At 40.3% G+C, this 24,091-nt stretch overlaps 1 protein-coding gene across 3 annotated transcripts in view; it reads right to left on the bottom strand.

Moving 5' to 3' along the window:
* LOC102785239 (connector enhancer of kinase suppressor of ras 2-like) overlaps window positions 1-24,091 on the bottom strand; it is a 31,241-nt gene continuing 7,150 nt past the window's right edge. Inside the window, exons 3-22 of one of the 3 annotated variants that reach the window (XM_087847203.1) lie at window positions 23,382-23,584; window positions 22,179-22,284; window positions 21,234-21,275; window positions 21,023-21,142; window positions 18,899-18,958; window positions 18,720-18,788; window positions 14,565-14,711; window positions 13,056-13,189; window positions 10,106-10,308; window positions 9,829-9,918; window positions 8,881-9,071; window positions 8,734-8,782; window positions 8,422-8,600; window positions 8,252-8,325; window positions 5,857-5,928; window positions 5,532-5,602; window positions 4,297-4,397; window positions 3,716-4,196; window positions 695-885; window positions 1-607 (exon numbers count right to left, since the gene is read on the bottom strand). In XM_087847203.1, coding sequence (XP_087703329.1) covers window positions 560-607; window positions 695-885; window positions 3,716-4,196; window positions 4,297-4,397; window positions 5,532-5,602; window positions 5,857-5,928; window positions 8,252-8,325; window positions 8,422-8,600; window positions 8,734-8,782; window positions 8,881-9,071; window positions 9,829-9,918; window positions 10,106-10,308; window positions 13,056-13,189; window positions 14,565-14,711; window positions 18,720-18,788; window positions 18,899-18,958; window positions 21,023-21,142; window positions 21,234-21,275; window positions 22,179-22,284; window positions 23,382-23,584 — 2,631 coding nt within the window. In that variant the 3' untranslated portion in view covers window positions 1-559. The remainder of the gene's footprint in view (window positions 608-694; window positions 886-3,715; window positions 4,197-4,296; window positions 4,398-5,531; window positions 5,603-5,856; window positions 5,929-8,251; window positions 8,326-8,421; window positions 8,601-8,733; window positions 8,783-8,880; window positions 9,072-9,828; window positions 9,919-10,105; window positions 10,309-13,055; window positions 13,190-14,564; window positions 14,712-18,719; window positions 18,789-18,898; window positions 18,959-21,022; window positions 21,143-21,233; window positions 21,276-22,178; window positions 22,285-23,381; window positions 23,585-24,091) is intronic. The other 2 variants (XM_087847204.1, XM_087847205.1) reach the window with 2 other exon arrangements.

Genomic DNA, 24,091 nt, shown 5'->3' with positions numbered 1-24,091 from the left:
ATATATATATATATATATATATATATATATATATATATATATATATATATATATATATAAAACATCCTGTACACTCGTACAACAAACATACCCATGAATCAAACACACATGCATAACCAAATGTTGTGCACAATGAGCAGCTGCACACAACTCCAGCATTATGTTCAAACAACTCAACAGAAGCAAAGGGACGTGGCCATGCACGTGAGCAATGATTTAAAAACCTCTCTGACAAATTTCTGACATGGAATCAAAGTGCTTATTTGCCATAAACCCTGGGAGCCTATAACTTATTTCATCAAGCCAGGCATCTTTTTTTGCCTTTTGTTAAAGCCCTCATCCTAAAAAGAAAGCGATGAGGCAAATAGGGATAGCGAGTCTTTGTGCTCCTGCAAGTGGACTGCAGTTGAAGGTGGTGTAAAGGAGAGGAGATGGAGAACCAAGAAGGTAAACAATGGTTTTTGGTGCCTTTCATTTCCGTCACTGGGACGCCAGCAGTGTGAAGTGCAGACAGAAGTGTTATAGCTTAGTTGTCACCGCCACACCGATTCTCAACAGGCTACCCTAAAAAACCCAACGATCGATTTGTGTCTTGAAGGGGGACGTTCTGCAGGAAAATAAAAGCAGGAATCAGAAATCAGCAAATGCAACTCGTTTATAAAACAATAATTCGCGCTTAAATGTGTTGTTATACATTGAGTGAACTGTGGAGAATTCGTAAGCGGTGAAGTTTGTCATTCAGCAGGGGGTCGTTAACTCGGCGGACAAACGAGCGCTTGTATTCCAGGCGGTTGGCTGGTCTGTGATCAGACAGGTTTGTCTGCTCCAGGGCACGGTACAAATCCACCAGAGAGTCCGTCTGCATCCTGCAGTCACGTCCATGGCCTGGCAAGACACAAAATGCACCAAAAAAACATATATTAGTAAACTAAAGTCGAAACTGAGATTTGTTACCTTTTCACACCCTCTAACAACGCTCCCATGTTTCTGAGCATCACACCACAGAGAGCCAAAAGTAACAAATGACTAGTGAAGTGACTATTTTAAGGAACAACATCGTTTTTCTGGAAACAGGTTCCATGCACCAAAACTAAACTATATTCAAGCAGCATTCTACTCTAATAGCTTTCTGGGGTGTGGGTCATCGTTTACTATCGTTAATCTATTAATCATTTCCTCAGTAATGTTGTTTTTTTAAAACTTCAGCGAGACTTTTAAAATCAAAATGATTCAGCATGCTTTAGTTCAAGACAACAAAAACTGTAAAATGTCACTTTTTAATGGCTAGAGTGATAAAAAAAACAAACATTTTGCTAATTGGATGAATCAATTCTAGTTTTCATTTTTTACTGATTAGCCTATTGACTAATTATGTAGCCTATGGACGTCTCCCGAGATGAGTAAACATTTCTTTTGTTTTTAAGACATTAGTCAGAGCTACATGTATTATTTGTGCTTTTTTCTTCAGACAGCAATAAAGGAAGAAAAAGGACCTTAAATGTAGGAAACTGGAATCTCATGCATTATTCTAATAAGCTACCCAAACCCCATTTGTCTCCTGTTTTCATGCACTGCCCCCTGTTGCCAACACTCATACACTGCACTCGGGCGCTGATTATGTGAGTTGTCACACACTGTTTTGTATTTTGGAAGCAGGGTGGTACATTCTGAGGCTTTTGGGCTGTGCTTTGAAATGTATCGCGCTTTGTTTGCGGCCTGTTTTGTGTCTGCTTTCTCGTCCCTATTGGAAGTGGTGGAGAGACCGAACCCACGGAGCAATAGATAAATGAGGACAAGAAGAGAGGGGCCTTGGGCGAGCTTCTTTATCCCATTCTGAATTCAACATTAACTTGGGCTGAAAGGATTCCTCCTCGCCTCGCCATCCAAACACCGCCGAGAGGCACGACGACATCTCGATCAGGCAAGAGGGAAAAGAGAGAGAGAGAAAGCGAAAGAATGAGCTAGAGAGTGTGCTAGAGAGAAAAAGAGAGTGGGCTGCCAAGATAAATCAGTATCAAATAAGACTAAATTTCGTTTCACTTAGACAACTTCCCCGGAGGACTTCAAGGGATGGCGAATGGGCTGGCTTTAAATCCAATCCAATAAAGCAATAATAGCGAGTATTCAACCTCTGACATTTGCTGGCTCTGACTGCCTGTTAGCAGCTTTAATAAAATAAATGATGACAAATAAGCGCATTTGCACAGCCGTGTGCTGATGAAAAGACTGATCTGCATATAACACTGAGCAGGAGAGGCTCTCACAGCAGGACCATTCAGTGATGCTGTTAAGTGTGCGACGTCTTCATCTCTACCTCAACATTTTTGTACCCCCACAAAACTGTCAGATTAGCTCTAGGAGCTCTTCATCGCAGCCACCTGTCGGGCTCCACATGTGTTAATCTGAACTGATTTTCAGTTCAGAGGTATTTAACGCTTTCGATTAAACGTAAGTGGATATTGTTGTTGACCTCTCTTGAATACAGCAGACACGGTGATTATAGCATCGTTTATTGTAAGAGGTGGTGCCTGACTGTTTAAATCGAAGCAATATGCCTCAAATTTGTGAGAAGAATGTCAACTTGTGCTAATAACGAAAAAAAATCTTGCCAAGCATATGTGAATACTTCAATCCATCCATAGATTTCATTCATTTTAACCAATTCAGGGTGGAGTTCAGTGGGGTCACAACCTATCCCAGCTGTCATAGGATGAGAAGTGACGTAGCACCTGAACAGATCGCCAGTCTGGGCTAACGCACAGATTCATACTCTCAGCCAAGTTTTTTCACAGTCATGAATTACCCAAACAATTGGACAGAGAGGCCAAAGCATGCACAGTGAAAACATGCAAACTAAAAGTAGGAGGGCCCCGTCCGGCCAGTGGACTCAAACCCACAACCTCCATGCTGTGAGGCAGCGCTGCAAACCACTGCAGTTCCACTGCCCTGCCTTTTGAACCATATTACCTGCAGCAGTGAGGCAGGCAATAGTCTGAAGGCAGCTTGCGTCGCACTTTTCAGTTTCACTACCAATCAGTTTCTAGTATTAACAGATAAATCAATATATAGCGGCAATCTACCAATAAGCAAAGCAATAACAAGGACTTTTTTGTTGCAGTGCCCTCCTAGCAACTAGAAGCAACCACCTGCCAATCATATCATTCTCTAGAGGGTTACCAGCTGTGTGACTGAGGCCTAAGCTTTATTGGTATATAGCCCAAAATACATCATTAAACAGTTTTTAGGAAAATAATTATTTTATTAATTTTTCTGTTAGCTATAGAGTGCAGCAGGATTTTACAGTTTGGACATCTCATTCCCTCATTCATGGTCACTTTGGAATAGGATGTTGGTTTGATGCTGGAAGGTCTTGGATGAATACGGGGTTTAGACATTTGGTTCTGTAACATGAAATACGTAAATAAAAAGCCCATTTAGAGAAGCGTTTTACTTGTCCTAGAAAAGTTTCCAAAACAGTGATTAAATAGGACTTGTTGGGGACACTGTGATTACAATTGTGATTAGATTAGCCATAGCAGCATGTTGCTATTGCTTTATAGCCTAACAGTGTTATTAAATCATAAGGGGCTTTGGTGAATTCAAATCCTGTAAAAATGTTGTAAAATAAATACAAAAGAGAAGACTGCAACTGTTTGGCTTCTCATGACAGGCAGCATACTGTAGTAAAACTGAAAATTCATATAAGGAATCTGACCTGCATCCCTGGACCGGTCCAGTGGATAGTGCTGCGGTTCCCCCTGATCAGAAGCAGCAGTGGCAGCCAGGATAGCATGGAGGCCGCTGTCCCTGGGAAGTGTGAAGCTGCGAGGTTTCCCTCCTGCCTCTGAATCAATACTGGCCCTGAGGGGCAAGGGCAGGGCTCTGTACTGTTCCTGCAGCAGACTGCGCTGTGCAGGCAGAGTGGCCTGCCTGCGGTACTCCATCGCCAACTGGTCCCTGTCCTGGGATAACAAGGATTCCTCCATGGGAAACGTCTGGAGGTAGTGCATCCGTGTGTTGCTTTCCATCTGGTCGTGCCACGAGTTTCGATGGCTGCTCGTCTTTGGCCCGGGGGAGATGCCATTGTTGCTGCTGCCTTCCTGAGGCTCCGAGCGGAACTCCTCGTGAGAAGAACGAGACTGAAAGGTGTCGGAGGAGGAGAGATGCCCGCGTTTCGGTTCAAGGTAAGGACTCACCTAATTACAAACAGACGTAAGAAAAATAAGGGACGTGTGTCACAGAGGAAAATTCAGTAAATCAACCATAAATTTCTGAACTACAGGCTGACAGACTCACTGAGGATGCTCTGGGATAGGTGTCATAAGGTGGTGGTGGACTGTCCTGTTTGGACATTGAGGGCATTTCCATGTCCTCATGATCACTCTCACTCCAGTAATCTGTCATGTACAAAAGTACTGTTGAGTTAATACTTCTAGGCACAAGCAAAATCAACTGTTTCTACATGCAGCAGAAAGGGGTAATTTTTCTCACACGCATACAGTTTGCAATCTGAACACCTGCATGAGGTCGGAAAAATCAAACTCTGACTAACAGCTCTGACAAGGGTACTGTGGCAGGAGTGTGGATAGGTAGGTGTGATGTACAAGTCCGGGTCCACTGTGGAGTGTGAAAAAGGATGAATCTAAGATGTGAGAACTTCCTTATAGGTCTTCTGGAGGTGTTATGGTTCTAATTTAGAAACTCTTCTGTAAAGCAAAAGACCCTGTTTTCATGAAGCTCGTGATAAACCTGCTCTCACCCACCCACCCATGCAAGGTTCCTACGTAGGCTCCTCTAAATAGCGCAAGGGTTAGTTACATTATTTCCGGTCCATCTTTAAGAAGCTGAAGAAGTTATTCAGCCCCTTAAAATTACTATTTATACTCAGCACCACGAAGCGATTCTTGAGTCTGATGTAAAGCGGAAGTGCAACGCCTCTGCTGCTGATCTAAACCTGTATATTGAATCCTCTGCATCTAGTCTTGTTTTTCCAGGCCATAGCATAAGATTTACTCTAACCCAAGTTATAATTTTCAAATCCCCAATTTATTTCCTTGTAATTCTTCTAAACTTTGACAGTCAAATAAATAATTAATGAGCTCATCTCCCAGTGGAAAGATTCAGACAAAGAAGTCTTTACTTTAAAGCAAGTGAACCGAACTAAAGAAGCAAGAATTTAAATGGAGTCATCTCTACAGTCACTTTTTTTAAAAGAAACGTTAATGTTGGAACAACCAGTTTTGTCCATTTGTGGTGCAAAAGTTGTTGCACCTCCAGTTCTAAACAGTAAAGACAGCAGCTTAATTACTGCTGTGAGCCTCTGACAGCAAATCAAAACCTCTGCCAAATGAAGACTAGGCAAAATAATTATTCACGCATGTGTTTCAACTTTTATGTACGTAATTCCTCAATCGAAAAGCAACAGCGTGACGCCCCACTGCTTAGAAATCATCAGTTTTATATAACTGTTGACCTGTAACAGCTGAAGAAATTCTTGCAGCACCGTGAACACAGACTGTGACTAATCTCACCTTGGTCTTGGCGCATTTTCTCCTGCTGCTCAGAGTAGCCTGCCACTGCCATACTGAGACGACTAAGCCACCTGTGGGGGAGAACAACAGCACTGACGCACAGCAATTCAACATCCAATGAAACATCTCATACCAGTGTGTGCGTGTGTGCGTGTGCGTGTGCGTGTGCGTGTGTGTGTTCAACTGTTTGACTAATAAACTTACAAAACTACTTTGTTTCAAACAGAGAGGGCAGTCTATTAGTAGGGGGATTCAGTTTGCAGACAGTATGGGTTTAAATGTTTGGGGAGTGTGCAATACGGCTATAAAAGCCTCATTAACTCACCGGGACATGTCATCTACATTTTCCGCAGCAAAGTAGAAGGTCTTTATCTTCGGATGGCAAGCCTTGAAAGCACTAAAAGGGACATATTTAATCACATGTAAGCAGAAGGACAGCAACGTATGGCTCGCATTTCCATGTGAATGCTGTCGACTGGAAAAATAAACCGACACATGGCCGTGCATATACTGATTCATGCTGACACAAAAACAGCAAGACTGCGCGTCATGAGAAAAAGCGCTTTGATTATTTTGGGGAGTTGCACAAGTTGGAGTCAGCCTCATGAAGTACGATTCCATTTATATACAGTCACAGTCTTCAGCCCAAAAGCTGAAGGGCATCATTAAGATAAATAATTAAGATAGAGCCATAATTATTAAACACAACTCCAAACCCTGTAATATTCCTGTTGTTTAACTCAGTACTGAACAGCAACCCATCAAGTCATACATCCTTCTGTTTATCTCATTCGTGGTTGTGGGCGTTAGAGAATATCCCAGCTATCACTCGGTGACAGGCAGGGGGCACCCTGCAGAGGTCGCCTGTCACAGTGCAACTACAGAGAGACAGACAACCGCCTATTCATGCTCAGGTTTACCCCTATGGCCATTTTGGAATTGCCAATTAATCTCACATGTCTAGACTGTGGGAGGAAGCCAGTATACCCAGTGAGAACCCATGCAGGCACCAGGAGAACATGTAGACTCTACACAGAAAGGCACCAGCTATCTAGCAGATTCAAACTCGACCACGAGGCAACCATTGTACCTACTGTACCACTATGACAAAACCCATCTAATCCTTCACTCCTAGTTAACTCTTTAAGCTCACAGTAAACCGCAGCAAAACATCATTTCGACTGTTGTAAACGGTCCGTGAGCCAAATGCAGCCAACTTTAATCTTAAGTGAGCCAAACCACTGAAACATTTAACTACACTTGAATTCCCTGATACATAAATATCCAATTTAATTCAAATGTTGATTTGTCACCAGTTCAAAACAACAGTCACCCCAAGGCCTTTTATATTAAAATATAATATAAAGTAATAAAAACAAGTGCCAGAAATCTCTCAGGAAGACTGTTTGGATTAAATTATAAGAAATAAATATGTAAATTTACATTTTTTTTCTGGTAGCACACTGACTAGACAGTCCTCTCATTCAAAAACATTAAAAACAAACATAAAGGACATATTGTTTTTGTTGACTGACTGAAAATGTTTTATTTATTAATTAATTCATTAAGTTAGCTTGTTTTGTTACTGTGGGCCAATTGTAGAAATCTTGGTGTAACATAAATAGTCATGGGCAAGATATTTATCAGTAGGAAAAGCTGTAAAACTCTAAAATTTAACAGTTTCCAAAGCTGTTCAGTGGGCTGTATTGGAGTCATTTGACACCCCTGGTCTAGACCAGCAACATTTTGGAGAATTTTCTTTTCTTTCAAGTTAAAATGAGAAAGAATAGCTCTTAAAATAACCAAAAGTTAAATTTATTTTTCTAATTATACAGAAAAATCTAAATAAATTTCTTCCCTAAAACATACCTACAAGCTATAGCTCCATTAAGGCCACTGTAGTAAAGGAAGGTAGTTATGCAATGATACCAAACACAATTTGTGTGAGGCAGCCATGCTCCAATTAAGATAGAAATCACCTTATTTTCTAATCCTGCACACAGTTTGCGGTGTTTCGTATCTGCCTGTCTTTATCTTAAAACTTAAAGTTTTGCCCCACTCATCAACTACGTCACAGCCTTCCCCTCTTACTCAATCACTAAATGCATGTGCACATACTCATCACGCTTCCAGCCCTCCGCCGGTAACCAGAAAGCACTCCGGGCCCAAAAAGCCCCACAAGAATTTCTTAGAATTATTTCAAGTTTGACTCATAAAATGTGAGTCACACCCTTCTTCCGTGACATTTTCAGTCAGCAGACTTTTTAAAGATCTTTGTTACTGTAATATTTCATGTTGTAGTAATATACCAAAAACTATTAGTACAGCTGCTGCTTCAGCAATTTCTCTCTTGTCTTCATAATTTCAGATTTAAATTAACATCTGAAACTAAATAAAATCTGCTGTGCTGTCAGAATATTGCCTATTTGTGAGTCAGACACTCGATCCCACTGCTCTGAATGGTCAGTCCATTAAATTTTCAGTATAGAGCTCTATGAAAAGCTTAAACAAATTACATATTTTGCTCATTTCTCGGGTGAAAAGATAAAATCTGGCCCAAAACAGACATTAAGAATGAGCCCATTTTCTTGCCAGGAACCAGTTTGCAGAAGATAACCGCTTAACTGATGTTTATAGGGCTGTGTGCAAATATGTGACATGAATAAATGCAAAAGAAATGCACATTTATATTTGGTGTTCAGGTAAAAACAGGCACTCACAACTTCCTTCTGCATTCAGTGGCACGATCTATCTTAAACTCTGGTAGGCTGACGAAGCCCTCCGCCTTCTCATCCTGAGATAAGCAAACAGAGAGTCAATTCAAAGTTCAGCTTGAAGAATGAAGTCTAAAACGTATCAATTGCTCTTTTATGGGAACGATCATATTCACCTCCTCATTCATGTACCAGTACAGACACGTGTCTTTCAGGATGAACCAGTACTTCTTCCACTTCTGCGAAAAATAGGTTTTAGCGTCTTTCTTTTTCCACAGCCAGCCCTGACAGTCGCCCTGACCCAAGTCCCTGCAGGAAATCCGCCGTTTGCTGATTGAAGTGAGAGGACTTCCAGCTGCAGACACCAGCAAGGGAGCAGAACAGAGGAGGGGGCTCAGAAAACTCTCCTTATGAAGCACCTGCTTATATAAGGATTTGAGTACAAGTGAGCATGCATGTAAAATTCAATCCCAGAAAAATGATCCTACCTTTACCCTTTTTCTTTGATCTTGAAAGCAATGAGGATCGTTCAAAAACCTGCGAAATTAAAACAAAACACATGACGGCATGAAATAAATCCCGGTGTGGATTCTGACAATGAATGATTTCACTTTTCGTGGACAGGACAGACTAACGTGATACAAGGATGCAGAGTCAGAGCTAGACGTGGACCGGGAGACTTCCATCTGGAGGGCAGGGACGAGTGTGTAATGGGTCGGGCTGGCTCCTCGCTCGGTCTTCCTCCTGTTCTGACTCAGGCTGCGACCCAGGAGGAAGTCTTCGTGTGAGGTCTTGTCTTCGCTCTCAAAATGCATCAGAGAATTCTCTGCAGGGACACAACAGAGGCAGACTATTATACACATCACAACAACCCAAAACTGTTTTTTTTTTTCCTTAAATGCTAACGACACACTCTTACTAACGTCAATAAACACCGAATCGTCTGCTGCCTATCGGCAAGACTTTGGTTCAAGGCTTTCCACTTAAAATATGTGAAAAGTGTTAAAACATCTACCAAGAAAGCCGTTGTCAGGCAGGAAGCCCTCAAAACTTCCAAATACTGCCTCTTGTAGATAAATATAGCTCCATCACTTTTTCTGAAAAGCCCAAAGGAGCAACATATCAGCAGCATCCTCAGAGGAAACAAACACATCACTCAAGTCGTTGTTTGAGGCTGAAATAAAGCAATTCAGTCTCCTCCCACTCCATTTACCACCTAGCTCAACAGTCACCAGCAAAATGTAAAAATCTTAGGAAAATATATTTATACAGTTGCCAAAGCAACAGCGTACTTTTTATATCCAAACTCGGAGGCACGGCGAAGCTGAGAGGGAAAAAGAAACGGAGAGAGGGATGAAGATGGGGGAGAGCTGTGATAGATAATGAACATATGGAGGAGATACAGGCAGGAGCTGATATCCAGCATGTTATCAGTTTTGACAGGCCAGCTTATCCTTCTACTTTTTGGCTGGGAGATCTGAGAGGGTGAGGATATTATGAGATCTCCTCCCACTCACCTCAGCTCCCTCTGTCCCTTTCTTCCTCCCTTTCTTTTTCTCTCTTTCCCACTGCCTCCCACTCACCTCTCCTGCTCTCTCTCTTCAGCTTGGCCAGGTCTTCGTTGTCTCCCACCCAGTTGTATTCCACTGGCATTGATATGGGCCTTAGCCTCCCTAGAGCAAGGAGGCACAGGGAACGGCAATATTACACAGCCTGCCCCCACACACAGACACACACGCACATACACACACACACAAATCAAAAACACCTAGAAACATTAAGACGTCACATCTGCACGGCTTTCAATTCTTGGCTCCCACGATTACAGCGGTGAATCCTCGGATGAGGCAGAGGTCTTACCGTAGGTGGGCGTGCTCCCCCTGCGGACTGATGCACCCTCTTGGTTCTGGTCGTACTCGTAACAGTACAGTATAGTATCCTCCTCCACCAGAGGAAATCGCCTTCGACACTCCTGATCCAAGTAGGAGTTTGGTGACTCAGATCCCTCTGCGACATGGACATCTGATTGAGGATCATCATCCGGCAGACTTCCCTTGTCATCTCTTCGGTAATAGAAAGCAGGAAGTCATTTTATTGTCAGGGTTTGGAATAAGATCAGAGAGAAGACGTTGTTCTGCTCCGAGCCCATCTGTCCCCATTAGAGATATATATTTTTGTATATACTTAGATTTCTTGGGGCTAAATCATTTCCACTGCCAATGTACTTTAGTTTTTAACAAACATTACTCAAACAGGAGTATATTCAGCTGCAGATTCCTACACATTTTGTGCTCTAGTTTTTATGGTATTAGGTAGTGTTTACACAATTACACGTGTATTAAGTCAAACAAAGCACAGCGCAGGGAAAATAATCAGGGAAATAGCAGCAGGGAAAAATAAGGAGCACATCTCCCCATGCAACACCTTTTTCTTCTCAACAGCAGCGATCAATTTATTATCAGTTTTGATGGTTTTAATGGTACAAATCCAGGTATTTTAATGGTATTTATTCGTGATTTAAAATTCACAACACAGATATATTCCCTTTCTTTAAACCAGTTACAAATACAGTGATCACTAACATGAGATTTCTAACATGCATCCACTGAGGACTAATACAAACTTCATATATTTAGCTCAATAATGCTCACCAGCCTGATTTGGCATTTGGGGCAATCCAAAGCAAGTAAGATTCATCCTCTTGGGACAATACATTCAGTAAAACATTACACAGAAACAAATATCTCTGGGTAAACAATACTAACCGTGTAGCTTTATTAGTTATTATCTGTAGTCGCGTGTTGGAGCTGACCCTGGGAAATCAAAGCTTTCAAGCATCAGTCAAAAATTCACGATTTATCTATGACTCTCGGAGGAGAGCGTTTCTTTATACACAGAACACGATGTACTGTGTTTGTTGTTTGCGTATGAGAGAAGCTGAAATCTGAGGAGGAACTAATTATTACTCATGCCACCAGTCGAGCCTTTCAATATGTGACATGGCTCCGTTCTTGTGGGAACTTTGTGACTTTGTGTGGGAGAAGCACCTGCAGCCACCGTGAGGTGCAACAAGATGTCTGCATGTTCAGAAGTTTCACTGTAAAGCTTTTCTAAATGTTGTGCATCATATTTGCTACCAAACAAAAAGGAAAACAAAGATTCTCACTGTCTCATTTTCTCTCTTAGTCCCACTCATTCCTGCAGAGTTTATCCAAACAGCAGAGGGTACAGATAGATAGATAGCTAGATATTGTAGTAGAAAACTCAGACTGATATCATTCAATAGCAATGAATGCAGCAAACTAACCTATTTGAAATGGGTAATCCTGTGAATTTCATTGCATGGCATCATTTACTCTTTTTATGTATTTACAAGTTGTCAAAAAGTGGCAAAGTGGCAAAAAATGGGTGAAATTAGGCTGAAAAGTTTTGACAAATCAAACTGATGGGTAAAATTTAAATCACCAAACAATTTTCTTGGGGAAACCTAACATTTTGTCAGCCAACACATGGCTTTGACTTAATGCATTAAGACTCGTAGACATAGTCAAGAGAGCGCGCTGAAGTTCCAACCAAGCATTGGAAATTATTTATGTGACTTTAGATGTGGCAGGGCTGTTTGGTGCCACACAGAATGATCTGAGAATTTCAGAAACTGCTGATCTGCTGGGATTTGGTACGGAAAAAAGAAAATATCAAGGAGCACCACTTCTCTGTGTGAAAATGCCATATTGATGTCATTCTCCTCTGTCAGGGGCCAGAGGAGAATGGCCAGTGCGCATCGAGCCAATAGCAACTTTTTAAAAACCAAGGTATGCGGAAGAGGTCAATCAAACCCTGAAGTAGACAGGCAACAGCAGAAGACAAAACATGCTGCCTCTGCCAATCAGCTAAGAACAGGAAACTGAAGCTACGGTTCACACAGCCTCACCAAAATTGGATACGACTTGGAAAAACATTGGATGCTCTGATGAGTCTCAGTTTCTGCTCAGTTAGTAGGGTCAGACCTCACATGAAAGCAAGGAACCATGCTATATTAATAGTTCAGGCTACTGCTGGTGTAATGGTGTGGGACATATTTTCTTAGCACACTTAGTGCCAATTGAGCCTCATTTAAACACCATAGCCTACCTGAGTATTGTTGCTCACCATGATTCTGATGGGTGCTTTAAGCAGGATACCACCCAATCACAATCCCACCCATCACAAAGCTCAAATCATCTCAAACTGGTTTGCTGAACATGACAACGACTTGACTACTCAAATGTATTCCACAGTTAACAGATCTCAGGCCAACAGAGCATGTTTGGGTTGTGGTGAAACGGGAAGATTCAAATTATGGATGTGCAGCTGATTTGCAGTTTGCAACAACTGTGTGATATCATCCAGTTAATATGCACCAAAATCTCTGAGGAACATTTCCAGCATCTTGTTGAATCCATGCTATGAAGAGTTAACGCAGTTCTGAAGGCACAAATGGGTCCAACCTGGCACCAGCAAGGTGTAATTAATGAGTCAGTGGTTGTTTTACATTAAAGATTTCTCAAAATATGAACTGTGCATTCCTTTTTGTTCTTTTATTCACATATTTTTCATCGTTTTTCACCTCTATCTTTCACATCTTTTAAAACAGACTCCCCTCCTCTCACTGCCATTGTTGATACAACGGTACACCTTCAGTAAATAAGATAACATGACTGTGTCGTACATAATGTGCACATAAAAACACTGCCCTGTAGTCACACAAAACTCTGGTAGGAAACCTTTTGCAAAGCAAGCAAAGTTTTCTGTGTTTTACATCTGCGTTCACCTGGGGGTGTAGGGCTCTGCTGGAGGAGGGGGAATGTAGAGGTCCTGCAGGGCGCAGCTACTCCTCCTGGACGGAGTGCTTAAAGTGCTGGTCGGCGTAGCGACACTGCTGCTGGGGCTCTGAGGGAAGATTGGCTGTGTGTAAGTGAGTGTATGTGTATGTGTGAGCATGTGTGAAAGACAGAGAAAAAGGCAGACAGAGAGAAAGAGCGAGAGAAACAGTTACAGGGACCGACACAATGAAAATTTGGAGCTCACAGCAGTTCAGTCAGTCAGTTCGGGGAGCGTTCACTCTGTTCAGACTGTGCAGCTGAGCATCTCAACCATGAAATGAGCTGTGTACTGTACATTTCTGATGCTTTAGTTCTAACTGGTGCACAGAGGAAGAGAGGCTGGCGTGCGGTCTAGTCATCCCTCTTAGTCAGGTCAAGGAGGATCTGTCCGTAGCCTACTTTGCTTGTTATGTACAGTAGACTGTTTTCTAAAGAAAACATGCCTTTGTGTTTAAGCACCACAATGTAAAATAAATTTGCCGAATGTATTGTCAGAATAAGAATATGCAACATCGTCAGCTTAACTTGAATAGTCGGAGAAATGTAATCCAATCACAAGAAATCATTGACTTCCAAAAAAAAAAGCTTTTTCAACAATAGAATACTAATAAGACATTGCTCAAACTATGCTGCATAAACTCAGCGCTGACCAATAGCTGAGATGTGACACTGAGTGGTCTGTGTGCTCCATCATAAGACCATTATATGAGTCACCGCGCAATGTTCTTTTCAATAACTTAGCAGAATACCTTGACATTTTAAATTTTAGTCACAGCTCAGATCAGAAAACACCACAGTCTCTGGTTGGCTTTTTTTTTTTTTTTTTTTTTTTGCCCCTGAAAAATGCCAGCGACATAGCAGATTCGATTTAGGTGGAGAAGAAGAATGTGAGGACGTGAAGGGGGAGGAGGCTGAGCAGCACTGCGCTTCAGGGCCTCAGGGGGAGAAAACATTTTCTCTGGAATGGGACTCAAAGAAAGGCTGGACTACTTTAATACACCTCCCTCTCATTTCCACCCGTTCTGGCGCAGGCACACGGTCCTAATATTGTAATTGGTTTGGCTGAAGTAGGACAACAGATGCCACTTAGGGCTGAAATGTCAAAATCTGTATGGATCATGCTGGACATCAGTTAGTCAAAAGAAGAGTGTTTGAGATTTGTAAGGTGCATTACAAACATGTAATTATTGATAAAAAATAGTGTTAAAGTCAAAAGTTGTGATCACAAAGTGGGTGGAGTCAGGTGGATTAGTTTGGACGCTACTCTACAAGCGGATTCATGTTACACTCTCATTTTATATTCTACCCATTTTAGGGTGATCGCGGTTTTTGGTGTTTAGCTTTGTACGTTTATATTCGCCACAGGCACAGAGATGAACACAAGCGAACAACATCAACAGCCACACAGAGACATGAATGAAAGCTATATCTGCGGAGCATGAAGGAAGTCATCATACCTGCAGAGCTAATGGTTTCCATCTCATGTTTTTCAGCAGAGCAGGGGTTGACGTGAGCGTGCTCTGGGGGCGTTTCTTCAGCGTCAGGGTGACACCTGCAGGATCTCCACGCAACAAGTTCACCAGATTTTTCAGCTGCCAGCCCACCTAGTGCACAAGAATAGCTCGATAAGGGTTTCCTCAACCCACACGGGCATTTTAATGCCTTAGACTGCAGAAATAACGGGAAATATTGCCTAGACTAAATAAACAGGGAGTGTTTTGTTTTTGTTGTTTTTTTGCCATATGTATTAGTGAAGTTTACCTTTGAATATTTGAGAATATAACAGTCATCATGTAATCAGTTTTTTACTATTACACAGAAATTTCCGTATAACTAGCTGATGGACTGTTAATCTATTACATTTTTAAAAATTCACCTTCATCTACCAGATGCTCATGCTGCAGTATCTGTCTCTGTAGACTCATATATGTAGCGATCATTATAGAATTTAATAGGTCGGATCTAAAGTTTGTTATCTGAACAATATTTAAATATGGTTGTAATGTATCCTTAAGTTCCAGGGTTATGTTCCTGAATAATAACCAGAAGAGTTTTTACAGAAAAACTTGACTAAATTTGACATTTGTCCATTACTTTATTACTTTATCCAATACTATTAGACATTTATGTGAAAATTGTAACAATTTTTGAGTTTTGGATCCAACCAGAACATCAGTGATACTAGTAGCTCACCCAGTTCAAGATTCATGACAATTAACAGGTTAAAATGACTGTAAAAAGGACAAAGGTGACATTAATCTTGAGAAGAGTGTGGGTGAAGACCCATTAGGTGATCATTGTGTGTAAGTTTGTTTAAATTCTGACCAATACTTTAGGCGGAGACGTGAGTCTTATGAGCTGTGGTTGGACAAATGGATGGGCTATCAATAGACCCCTTACCATGGCATAGGCTCATTGGTTCTTGAGCCAGATTAAAAAACATGCTATAAATGAACAGCTGGACCAAACCTGAACATATTTCTTCAAAAAATTCCTGAGAGTTTGTTTGTTTGCTTGTTTTAATCAATTTTAAATCATGCTTTTTATTTGTTTTTGTTTCTAATGTCTCTGTAAAGCACTTTGAATCACCTTGCTGTTGAATTGTGCTATACAAATAAACTTGCCTTGCCTTGACAGTCTGATCATGAAAAGGGGAAGGATGCGGGCTTAAAACATAATGTCTTCAGTCATGCTATCTTCAGAGAGGAGGCATAAGAAGCTGATATTTCAGTGTAACAATGCCACATATAGTCTTCTTATTAACTGTCTGTATTTCAGGTAGTTTCCATTCACGATTTGAAGTCATTTTCTTTATGTCTAATTTTTTTTTTTTTTTTTTTTTGAAGTTCAGTTCACCAGAAAATGCGAGCTGTTTTATTTGAGGTGCAGTTACTTTGTTATTTTGGTAATGCACATGGATCCTGATGGTTGACAACTGTAGCACAGCCTGCAGCCCTCTGAGGTTCATGTTGATGATGATGTTTAATGCAAAGCTGGATGCCTCAGGGCATCTTGCACGCCTCCTGCCATGTTGTGCTACAGCCTGATGTTGTGTGTTGCGAACAGCTGCATGCCATGTAAATACTCTTTAACCCAGTTTTAATGATATTTGGCACGAATAACATCCCGCCCAGAGAAACACTCTCTGCTGCTGAACCAAATATGCCAGGTCCAGTTTGGGGAGGAAAATAAAAAATTCTCCCGCTCGGTCAACCGCACTGAATTTTCAGTGTGTCTCGTGTATTTCAAGCACCCTGAAGTACCAGACATTTTTCAGCCTCTGACCTGGCAATCACTTTGTTCCTTGCCAAGTAATTTTTCACCCTTACAGCCACTACACAGAAATTCTTCACAGAAAGTGCATTAAAGACATAGACTGACTGAACAGGCAGACAGACAGACACTTTGCTTTTATTCTTTATTCTATGGTAGAGAAAAAAATGTTCTTCTGTGCGAAGAAAAAAAAGTGTTTATTTAAAACAGTAAATCCCTGATTTTCAGCTTTTTAAGCTGTTTACTTGGTAAAGAAATGTTCTGCTTTAAAGTGTTTCTTATACAACATCAAGTCATTGGTTTCTTCCTTTTGTTTCATCTCACTGGAAATTCAGATAAAACTCGTGAGCGTTGAAATGTAAAAATGTACCATAGTGTATGTGATATTTTATGTGTTTGAAGCTTTTTTCATTTAATGGCCATTCCTGCACCAGACTCTATCACTGTTGTCACGAGTTATTTACTTCTGTGTGCACAACACCACCAAAATAACCTACAAATTAGCAAACCCTTAGGTCTTTCTACATGTTTTCAAGTTAATCACAAGGCAGAGCATTTTTTTTTTCATCATTCGTTTCCTTTGATGTAACTCGTTTGCTTTAGCTGCCATTTCTACATCCACTTCTTATGAAAAAAGATGCTCAGATCCAGTGAACTCTGCTCTGTGTCTTTTTGCTGGAGTACTCCCTGCTGCCTTAATTATAAATCCCTCAACTATTTATAACATGCCTTGTTTTTTTTTCACTTGGTGGTGTTTTCGTCCTTGAGTATTAAGATATTTAACAACTTTTCTTTATGACTTGTTATCTCATTTTCCTGTAAGAAGAGATGGTGGCAGTAATCTGGGCCATCACAGACAAATCTAGTTCAATGCAGTTTCTCTAAACCCTCAAAGGAACGTTTGTGAACAATCAGCCGTAATTAAGTTGCTCTACGCTGTGCCATAATAAATTAAATGCATTAACAATGTTTAAGCTGGTTTAAGCAATGTTTATGAGTAACAGTGGAGTTTTAGCTCAGCATGTAACTCTACTGCAGTAATGTATTGCCTACTTAGGCTGCTGCAAGAGTCCATCCTCTGTTCGAGAACACCTATTGCTCAGTCCTACCCCACATACTAATTTCGGGCAACCAATACATCATAATCGTGTTGTTTAGAAAGAGCTGAGAATGTCTTGCAAATCAGTCTGCAAAATCACTCAAATCATTTATACTATACTTCAAGGCCCTATTTCAATTAGCTGTTTCTGTGTTGGGCTTATGTAATGCTAATATTTACATTACCATGACAGGCTAAAATAGCTTCCGTAGAAGTTTTGTTTGAATACATTGCATTTTCCTTTGGTGCCCCACGAGGAGCATGACTCTGACTGACGCATGCTTCGGTAAAATGAAAATCAACTCTGCATTTCCACTTTTTCTCCAAAACATGGCTGCATTCAGAGGGTGACTTGACTGACTGAAATGAATCTGACTTGAGCTGTGTAATTATCATAAATCTCGCTGTTGCACACACAAGTAGCAATTATTTTAAACAAAGGGTGCTATATTTAAATTCCACTCTACGGAAAAGTGAAAGTTGAAAGTTTTTTCCCTTTCATTTCTGCTCATCACACTGTGTACGCTGCAGAAACAGACATTTTGTGCAGTTATGCCTCTCACTGACAGAAACAATGGCAATTACTTTGGCTGATAAGTGCTCATGCTGAATCTGGGGACAGCTGAGAACAATTTGAGGTCAAAAAGCCATGTATTGAAATAAAAAGAATGAACAGCAAACATCCCCACTTGGAGCCTGGATTATACACTTTATTATTTCCATTTCCCATCTGCTTTTCAGTTCTTTTCTGCTATCTATTAAAAAAAAAGAAGAAGAAGGCTAAAATTTGGTAGTTGCATTCAGGTACATCGCAACTAGCAAGAATGGTCTAATTATCAAGAAAAACAATTTGTGTGTGCCACTAGTTTCTAGGAAAGAAAACAGAACTCTCGCTAGCACAAGTTACCTTTTTGAAGCAGGTACCTCTTGATCTGCTTTTAACAGAAAATCCAACTGACCCCATGATGGCCCTCAAAAACTACTACAAGAGACACTACAGCCAGTATCCTAGACAATAACAGTTGAGCTGCAGTGGCTCATAAAACCACTGAACTCCAGGAGCGTATAAAACAACAGCATGCATTCATAATTTCTTTATGCATGTAAAAAGTGTCAAAATTAAACAAATATTTGTATAAATAATCTGCAAATGCAATGCAAATAACATGCAAATTCAAATAACACCAATTTTCTTTTAAAAACAACATAATAATAAGGCAGAGAAAGAAAACGACCATACCACTGTCTGATGATTGACCTGGATGACTTCATCTCCAGCATGGATTTTCTTGCAGCGGTCAGCCAGTGACTGATGGAAAAACAGACCGAGTCATTAAAAGCAGCTCTGATTCAAGTAAAGTGTAAATAGTGAACGAGGTGAAACTCTGCAAAGGTGAGCAGAAAGACATTTGCACTTACTCCCTCTGTGGTGCCGGTGATCACATGCAAACCATCATATGTTGATTTGATATACATGCCCTGTGGGAATATAGCAGATATGTAAATGACTGCCTTGTAAAGCACAGCATTAGGAGTCGGCATCATCTGCACCTCAGCTCAGCCCCGCAGTCATTTGCAGTACAGACTACTCCATATTTGCAAATCTCCATTTGTTTTAATCTGCTTGTGGTGCAAAACTGGTAGAAAATCTTGGTTTTTACTCAGTGAAAGCCTGAGAGGGAAAGTGCTTTTATACACATCTCAATTTGTCTCAGTAGTCTTAAACAACCAGAGGAAAGTCATAAAATATCACACGGGTGCACTTTCTTTAAATGCACAGAACACTCTGCAAACTTATGTCATGTAACGAGTCCCTCGCAAGCAGATTAAATCAAAGATAAATGATTGTTTATCTGCAAATACTTTTAGTCTGGCGCTGCAAAAAGAAAAAAAAACCTTCAAGGCTTTCACTAAAAGGGGTCAAAAGTACAAGACAAACAAACACACAACTATTTACACACAGATATGCATGAAAATACATGCATAACTATGTGACACACACACACCGAGTCACACGCAGAAACGTAGAAGCAGCATGCCAGTCTTCAAGATGAGTGGAAGAGGTTTATTTTTAGGCTACTTGACCCACTGTTGTGTTCAGGTTTCACTGAACGGATGAAAGAACTTCCATGCCCAATGCTAGCGTTTGTGTGTGGGGGGTGGGGCTTTCACTGTGGCTCCAAGCAAGGAGCTTGTGCCCGAGTGTAGGTCAGTGCAAAGATGGAGTCCAACAAAGGGGAGCGTTTATATACAGTGCAAGAAAAGTATTCTCTGCTTCTAAACAGTTATATACAATCCTAAAAGTAAGTGCTAACAGAATTGCCAGTTGCTGTATTCTATTTGCTTGCATTTCACTCATCTGAATATGGTCAATATGTTGTTTTTCTGTCACATTTTATCCACTGACTCACATGCCCACCAGCTTAGCAAAGCCTAGTTTGGGGTCAGCTAATGTGAGTTAGATTAGATATCGCGCTGAAAAGCAGAACGCAAGGTTTAAAATCTACAATCCATATTTCAGATGTTCTGTGTGCTTTGAAATGCAATTTTGGTCATTCCCAGGAAACTTGACATGACATTATCATCCCCAAGTTGAAATTCCAGAGATAGATATAACAAAAAAAAGTAATCAAAAGAAAAACTGTATGCCTACTTCTTGATGCCTCTACAGGTATGTACAGATAACCAAATATATATATAGCTGTAGTCAGGCTTGACCAAGCCTTTAATGAAAATAGCCTCTGTATGCTTCAAAAAGTAAGTGTGTGCTGTTCCATTAGAAAACTGTATTTATATAAACTTTAACTGGAAAATCAGGCAAAGTTAGTACTGGGCTTGAGCAGAAATATGTTTGCAGTGAGTAAGAGAAACGCTTAAGAGAATTTGCACATGCCATATTTGTATAAAACAAAATACTCTGTCATGCTGTTTAATCGTCATTAGTACGATTCACATTAGTAAGTTTTGTACTTTACTTTTTTGGCTTTTCCCTGTGTTCATCAAACCTGAAAAACAATTTAACATCTTGATATTTTAAGTATATTTCAAGTTTGTGAAAAGTATATTGAAATATTTGTTATGTGTATTTGTTATGTACGCCTTGTTATGTATAGTGAAGTATGAGGTATGTATGCCTGGGATTACTGTGTGATAGATGACCCACTCCTAAGAAATACCTACAAATTTCTGCCTTTCCTGTAATTATTAGTTAATCAGCTATGTAGTCTACATAAAATGTGTAATTTATTTGTTGACTTATTATAGTATCTTTTCAAACTAAGAAAAAAATAAGAATTTATTACATACTTATTATTACTTTATAATAAAGCAGCATGAATGTTTCTGCTGGGTTTCTGAAGCTACACCAAAAAAATTATTTAAAAAATTTCTTTCAAATCTAGACTAAAGCCAGTAATTAGTTAATCTGTTCATGGTTTTCATAAGTCTTGAAAAAGTGAGATACAAAATCTGAGCTGGATAATTAAAACTGAACCCATTTCCCCAAAATGGGTGTGATTCTGAGAGTCTGAGGGTCACTCTTACCAAGCCTTCAGTGGATTTTATGTTGGCGAGCTGCACAACCTCCAAATGTGCAGACTGGGACACCATGGGATCCGAGGAGAGCGAGATAATTTGGTCGCACACTTCAGACAGTGTTTTACACTGCGGAGGACACGTTAGGGATAAATACAATCTTCAGGCTTGAACATATTAGTTTAAGTATTTCTTCGATAGAACAACATTTCAAACTCACCACATTCAGGATCTTGTTTTCTGTTTCATACACAGAGCAGTCCTGAGGAATATTCAGAAAGCACTGTTACCTCAAGAGAATTTGTCAAAATGAAGTTATTATTGGCATTTCTGCTGTAGGTGGATATAAGCAAAAACCGAGCAGCTTGGCACCTATAACCCCCAACACTCCCACACAGGCAGGCACAAACACAAAACAAATGAATCACCAATGCGGAGGCACATCTTTCCCTCTCTCTTTCACTCTGCCAGTCTTCCTCTCTCTCAGCCTTCAATTATTTTCCCTTTTGCCCTCTTTCACGCTCACTTTTAATGTTTTCCCACTTTAATTTTTCTCTTAACTCTATATAAACATTATATTCCACAGAGACCAACCTAAAACCTGTACAGTTCTCTTAGTTTTAACTGATCTTTAGAGGCTCTATATGACTGACAGACCAAGATACAATAAAATGAAACTGCAGTTTATGATAAGCATCTATCTTTTCTATCACTTTAGAATATATTTTTAGGTCACTCTTTGAGGTGGCTCTAATTAGGATTCTGCTTTACATGAAAGCATATCTGACATATGAGAAACAAGTTGTGAAGTAGTCAAGTCCAATTTCAGCTTCTCATTATCTCTGACAGCTGCAAATTCTAAAACTAATAAAAAAGCAGGATGTACTGAAAGGGAAAAAAATGTGTAAATGTATATCTGCTTTAAGGTTTAGAAAGATTTTAAATGTATCCAGGGAATGAAGTAAAATTTTTGAGATTTCATTTTAAAAATCATAAGCACATTTACTAAAGAACCAGGTATTTTTCCAATTCTGCCATTATACTTTAATATGGATCAGCTTCCTTTTTTCTGACAGCTTTGTGATGATCCCAAGTTTGCTCTGTACACTATGAAGTAATACAGTACAACAGGATATGATACAATAAATCATTTCATATTTGTTACCTGTTGTACAATTGTAGTGAGCTCAAGACATAGCTGGATAACATTGTTTCTGGTCACAGAGTAATCTGCCACTGCTGCAAATGGAGATCTGAAAAAGAAAGAGCACCTGGAATGAACCATTAGATCATTCTTCCTTTGAGACTCAGTCACTGGTAAATTTTCCATATTTTTTTTACCAGCGTTTCTCCCTTTACATTTTAGGATTCCTCACATTTCTGCCTATGTTAGTCTGTTTTGGGGTTTTTATTTTGGAATGTGACGTCTGTAATGCTTTTAACACATTTAATAATATTCACATTTCTCCTGAGGCCGAGAGCAGCTGACGTAGAGCAGAGATTATTAGTTGCTGTTCTGCTTTTTCCAAATAACCTCACAAGTGCGTCCTATCCACAGTCAACAAATGCCGCTTCGACTCCCACGTTTCTATTTGTACAATTTGGTCAACAATTAAGCATTTTCAAACATGAAATGAAACACGGATTAGTGAATTTTAATTGGGATGAATGCTGTAAATCATGTCAGCTATAATGGCGGAAAGGCAAAGCAAATCACTTTGTTATTTTTGCTGAACGTTGTCAGCTTTGAACTTCCAAATTCATCAAACACAAACAGACACAAACACACAGACTGGCACAATCCCACAGGGAAGCAAGGATAAAGAGACGTATAAATAGACTTTCTCGGTGTCTTTTTGGCCACCCTGTCAAAATCTACTTATATAAGACTTTTACTCATCTTTTCTTGTCAAATGATTGGTCATGGACATTACACAGAAAAACAAAACCAGTCTGTATCTGTTAAAAAAAAACAAATCAGACTACATGTACCAATGCATGTAAACAGGAGTGTCTCATTCCTGTTTGATGTCAGAGTTATATATTTGATTTGGTGTGTGTTATTTCAAACCAACATAATAAAAAATGTTACATTAATTAAAATTATTATTATATCTTTTTGCTTGCAATTAGCACGGTTGTAAGTTTGCATCTACAACGAATCTAAGGAAATGTATGCAAGAATATACCCAGTATGCATATAAATATGTGTCCATGTGACCCTGTATTTATGTGTGTGTGTGTGTAGTTGTAAATGGGACCAGTACCTGAATCTACACAGCTCTGTGGGACCCTTTTTCACAGTGTGCGTCCACATGTTTACACATGACTTAGCAAATGTTTAAATTCATCTTTTTGCAAATCTCACCTGTCAAGCCACGCCAAAAGGCTTTTGGCAGCAGCAATGAGGTCCACCACTGAAGTTAGAAAGTCGTTGGGCAGCTTGCGGGTGGCTCGGCCGTCATAATGGCCACTGCGCCGCCTGCCTGTGATGAAATTCTGCAGGTTCTTGGCAGATGCGTTAAGCTTATGAGAAAGCGTTTTGAGATTCTCAGTCTCCAGCCCATAATTCTAGAGGGGAGAGGAAAGTAAATTCACTGTGTTTGACCAGTTTGTCAGTGTTTGCTTTCACTGTGACACATTCCATGAATATCCCCAGCCTGGAGATAGAAACCAATTGTTCTCTGATGGCGCTTTATGAATAGGAATACTACAGCCGACCAGCCCACCACGCTCCACAACAGAAAGGCTCCACATATGATGAAAATGTGTGAAACCAGCTGTCACTTTGCACGCCTGAGCATCGTTGAGCGCTCATTACACTTTGCGGCTAACTGCACGTGTAGGCCTATGGGCAGCTATCGTGTCATGGGTTTCTTGGGAGGGGAGAGCGCAGCAGGAGGGCCACTAATCATATTTAATACAGCAGTGCCTGAGAGACTTAAAACTAAATCCCAGTTACGTAAGAAGCTTTAGGGCTGAAGCAGGGCCCCCCGTGCAGCGATGCAGGATGAGTGGACTTTAGATTCAGATTGCATCTGTGACCTTAGTCTGGTAATCTCCACCCATTTTTTCTAT

The sequence above is a fragment of the Neolamprologus brichardi genome, chromosome 10 (assembly GCF_056152115.1).
Source record: "Neolamprologus brichardi isolate AB-2024 chromosome 10, ASM5615211v1, whole genome shotgun sequence".
In the NCBI taxonomy this organism is placed as follows: Eukaryota; Metazoa; Chordata; class Actinopteri; order Cichliformes; family Cichlidae; genus Neolamprologus; species Neolamprologus brichardi.
The sequence above is the reverse complement of the archived record's forward strand: the minus strand, read 5'-3'. Positions and strand labels throughout refer to the sequence as shown.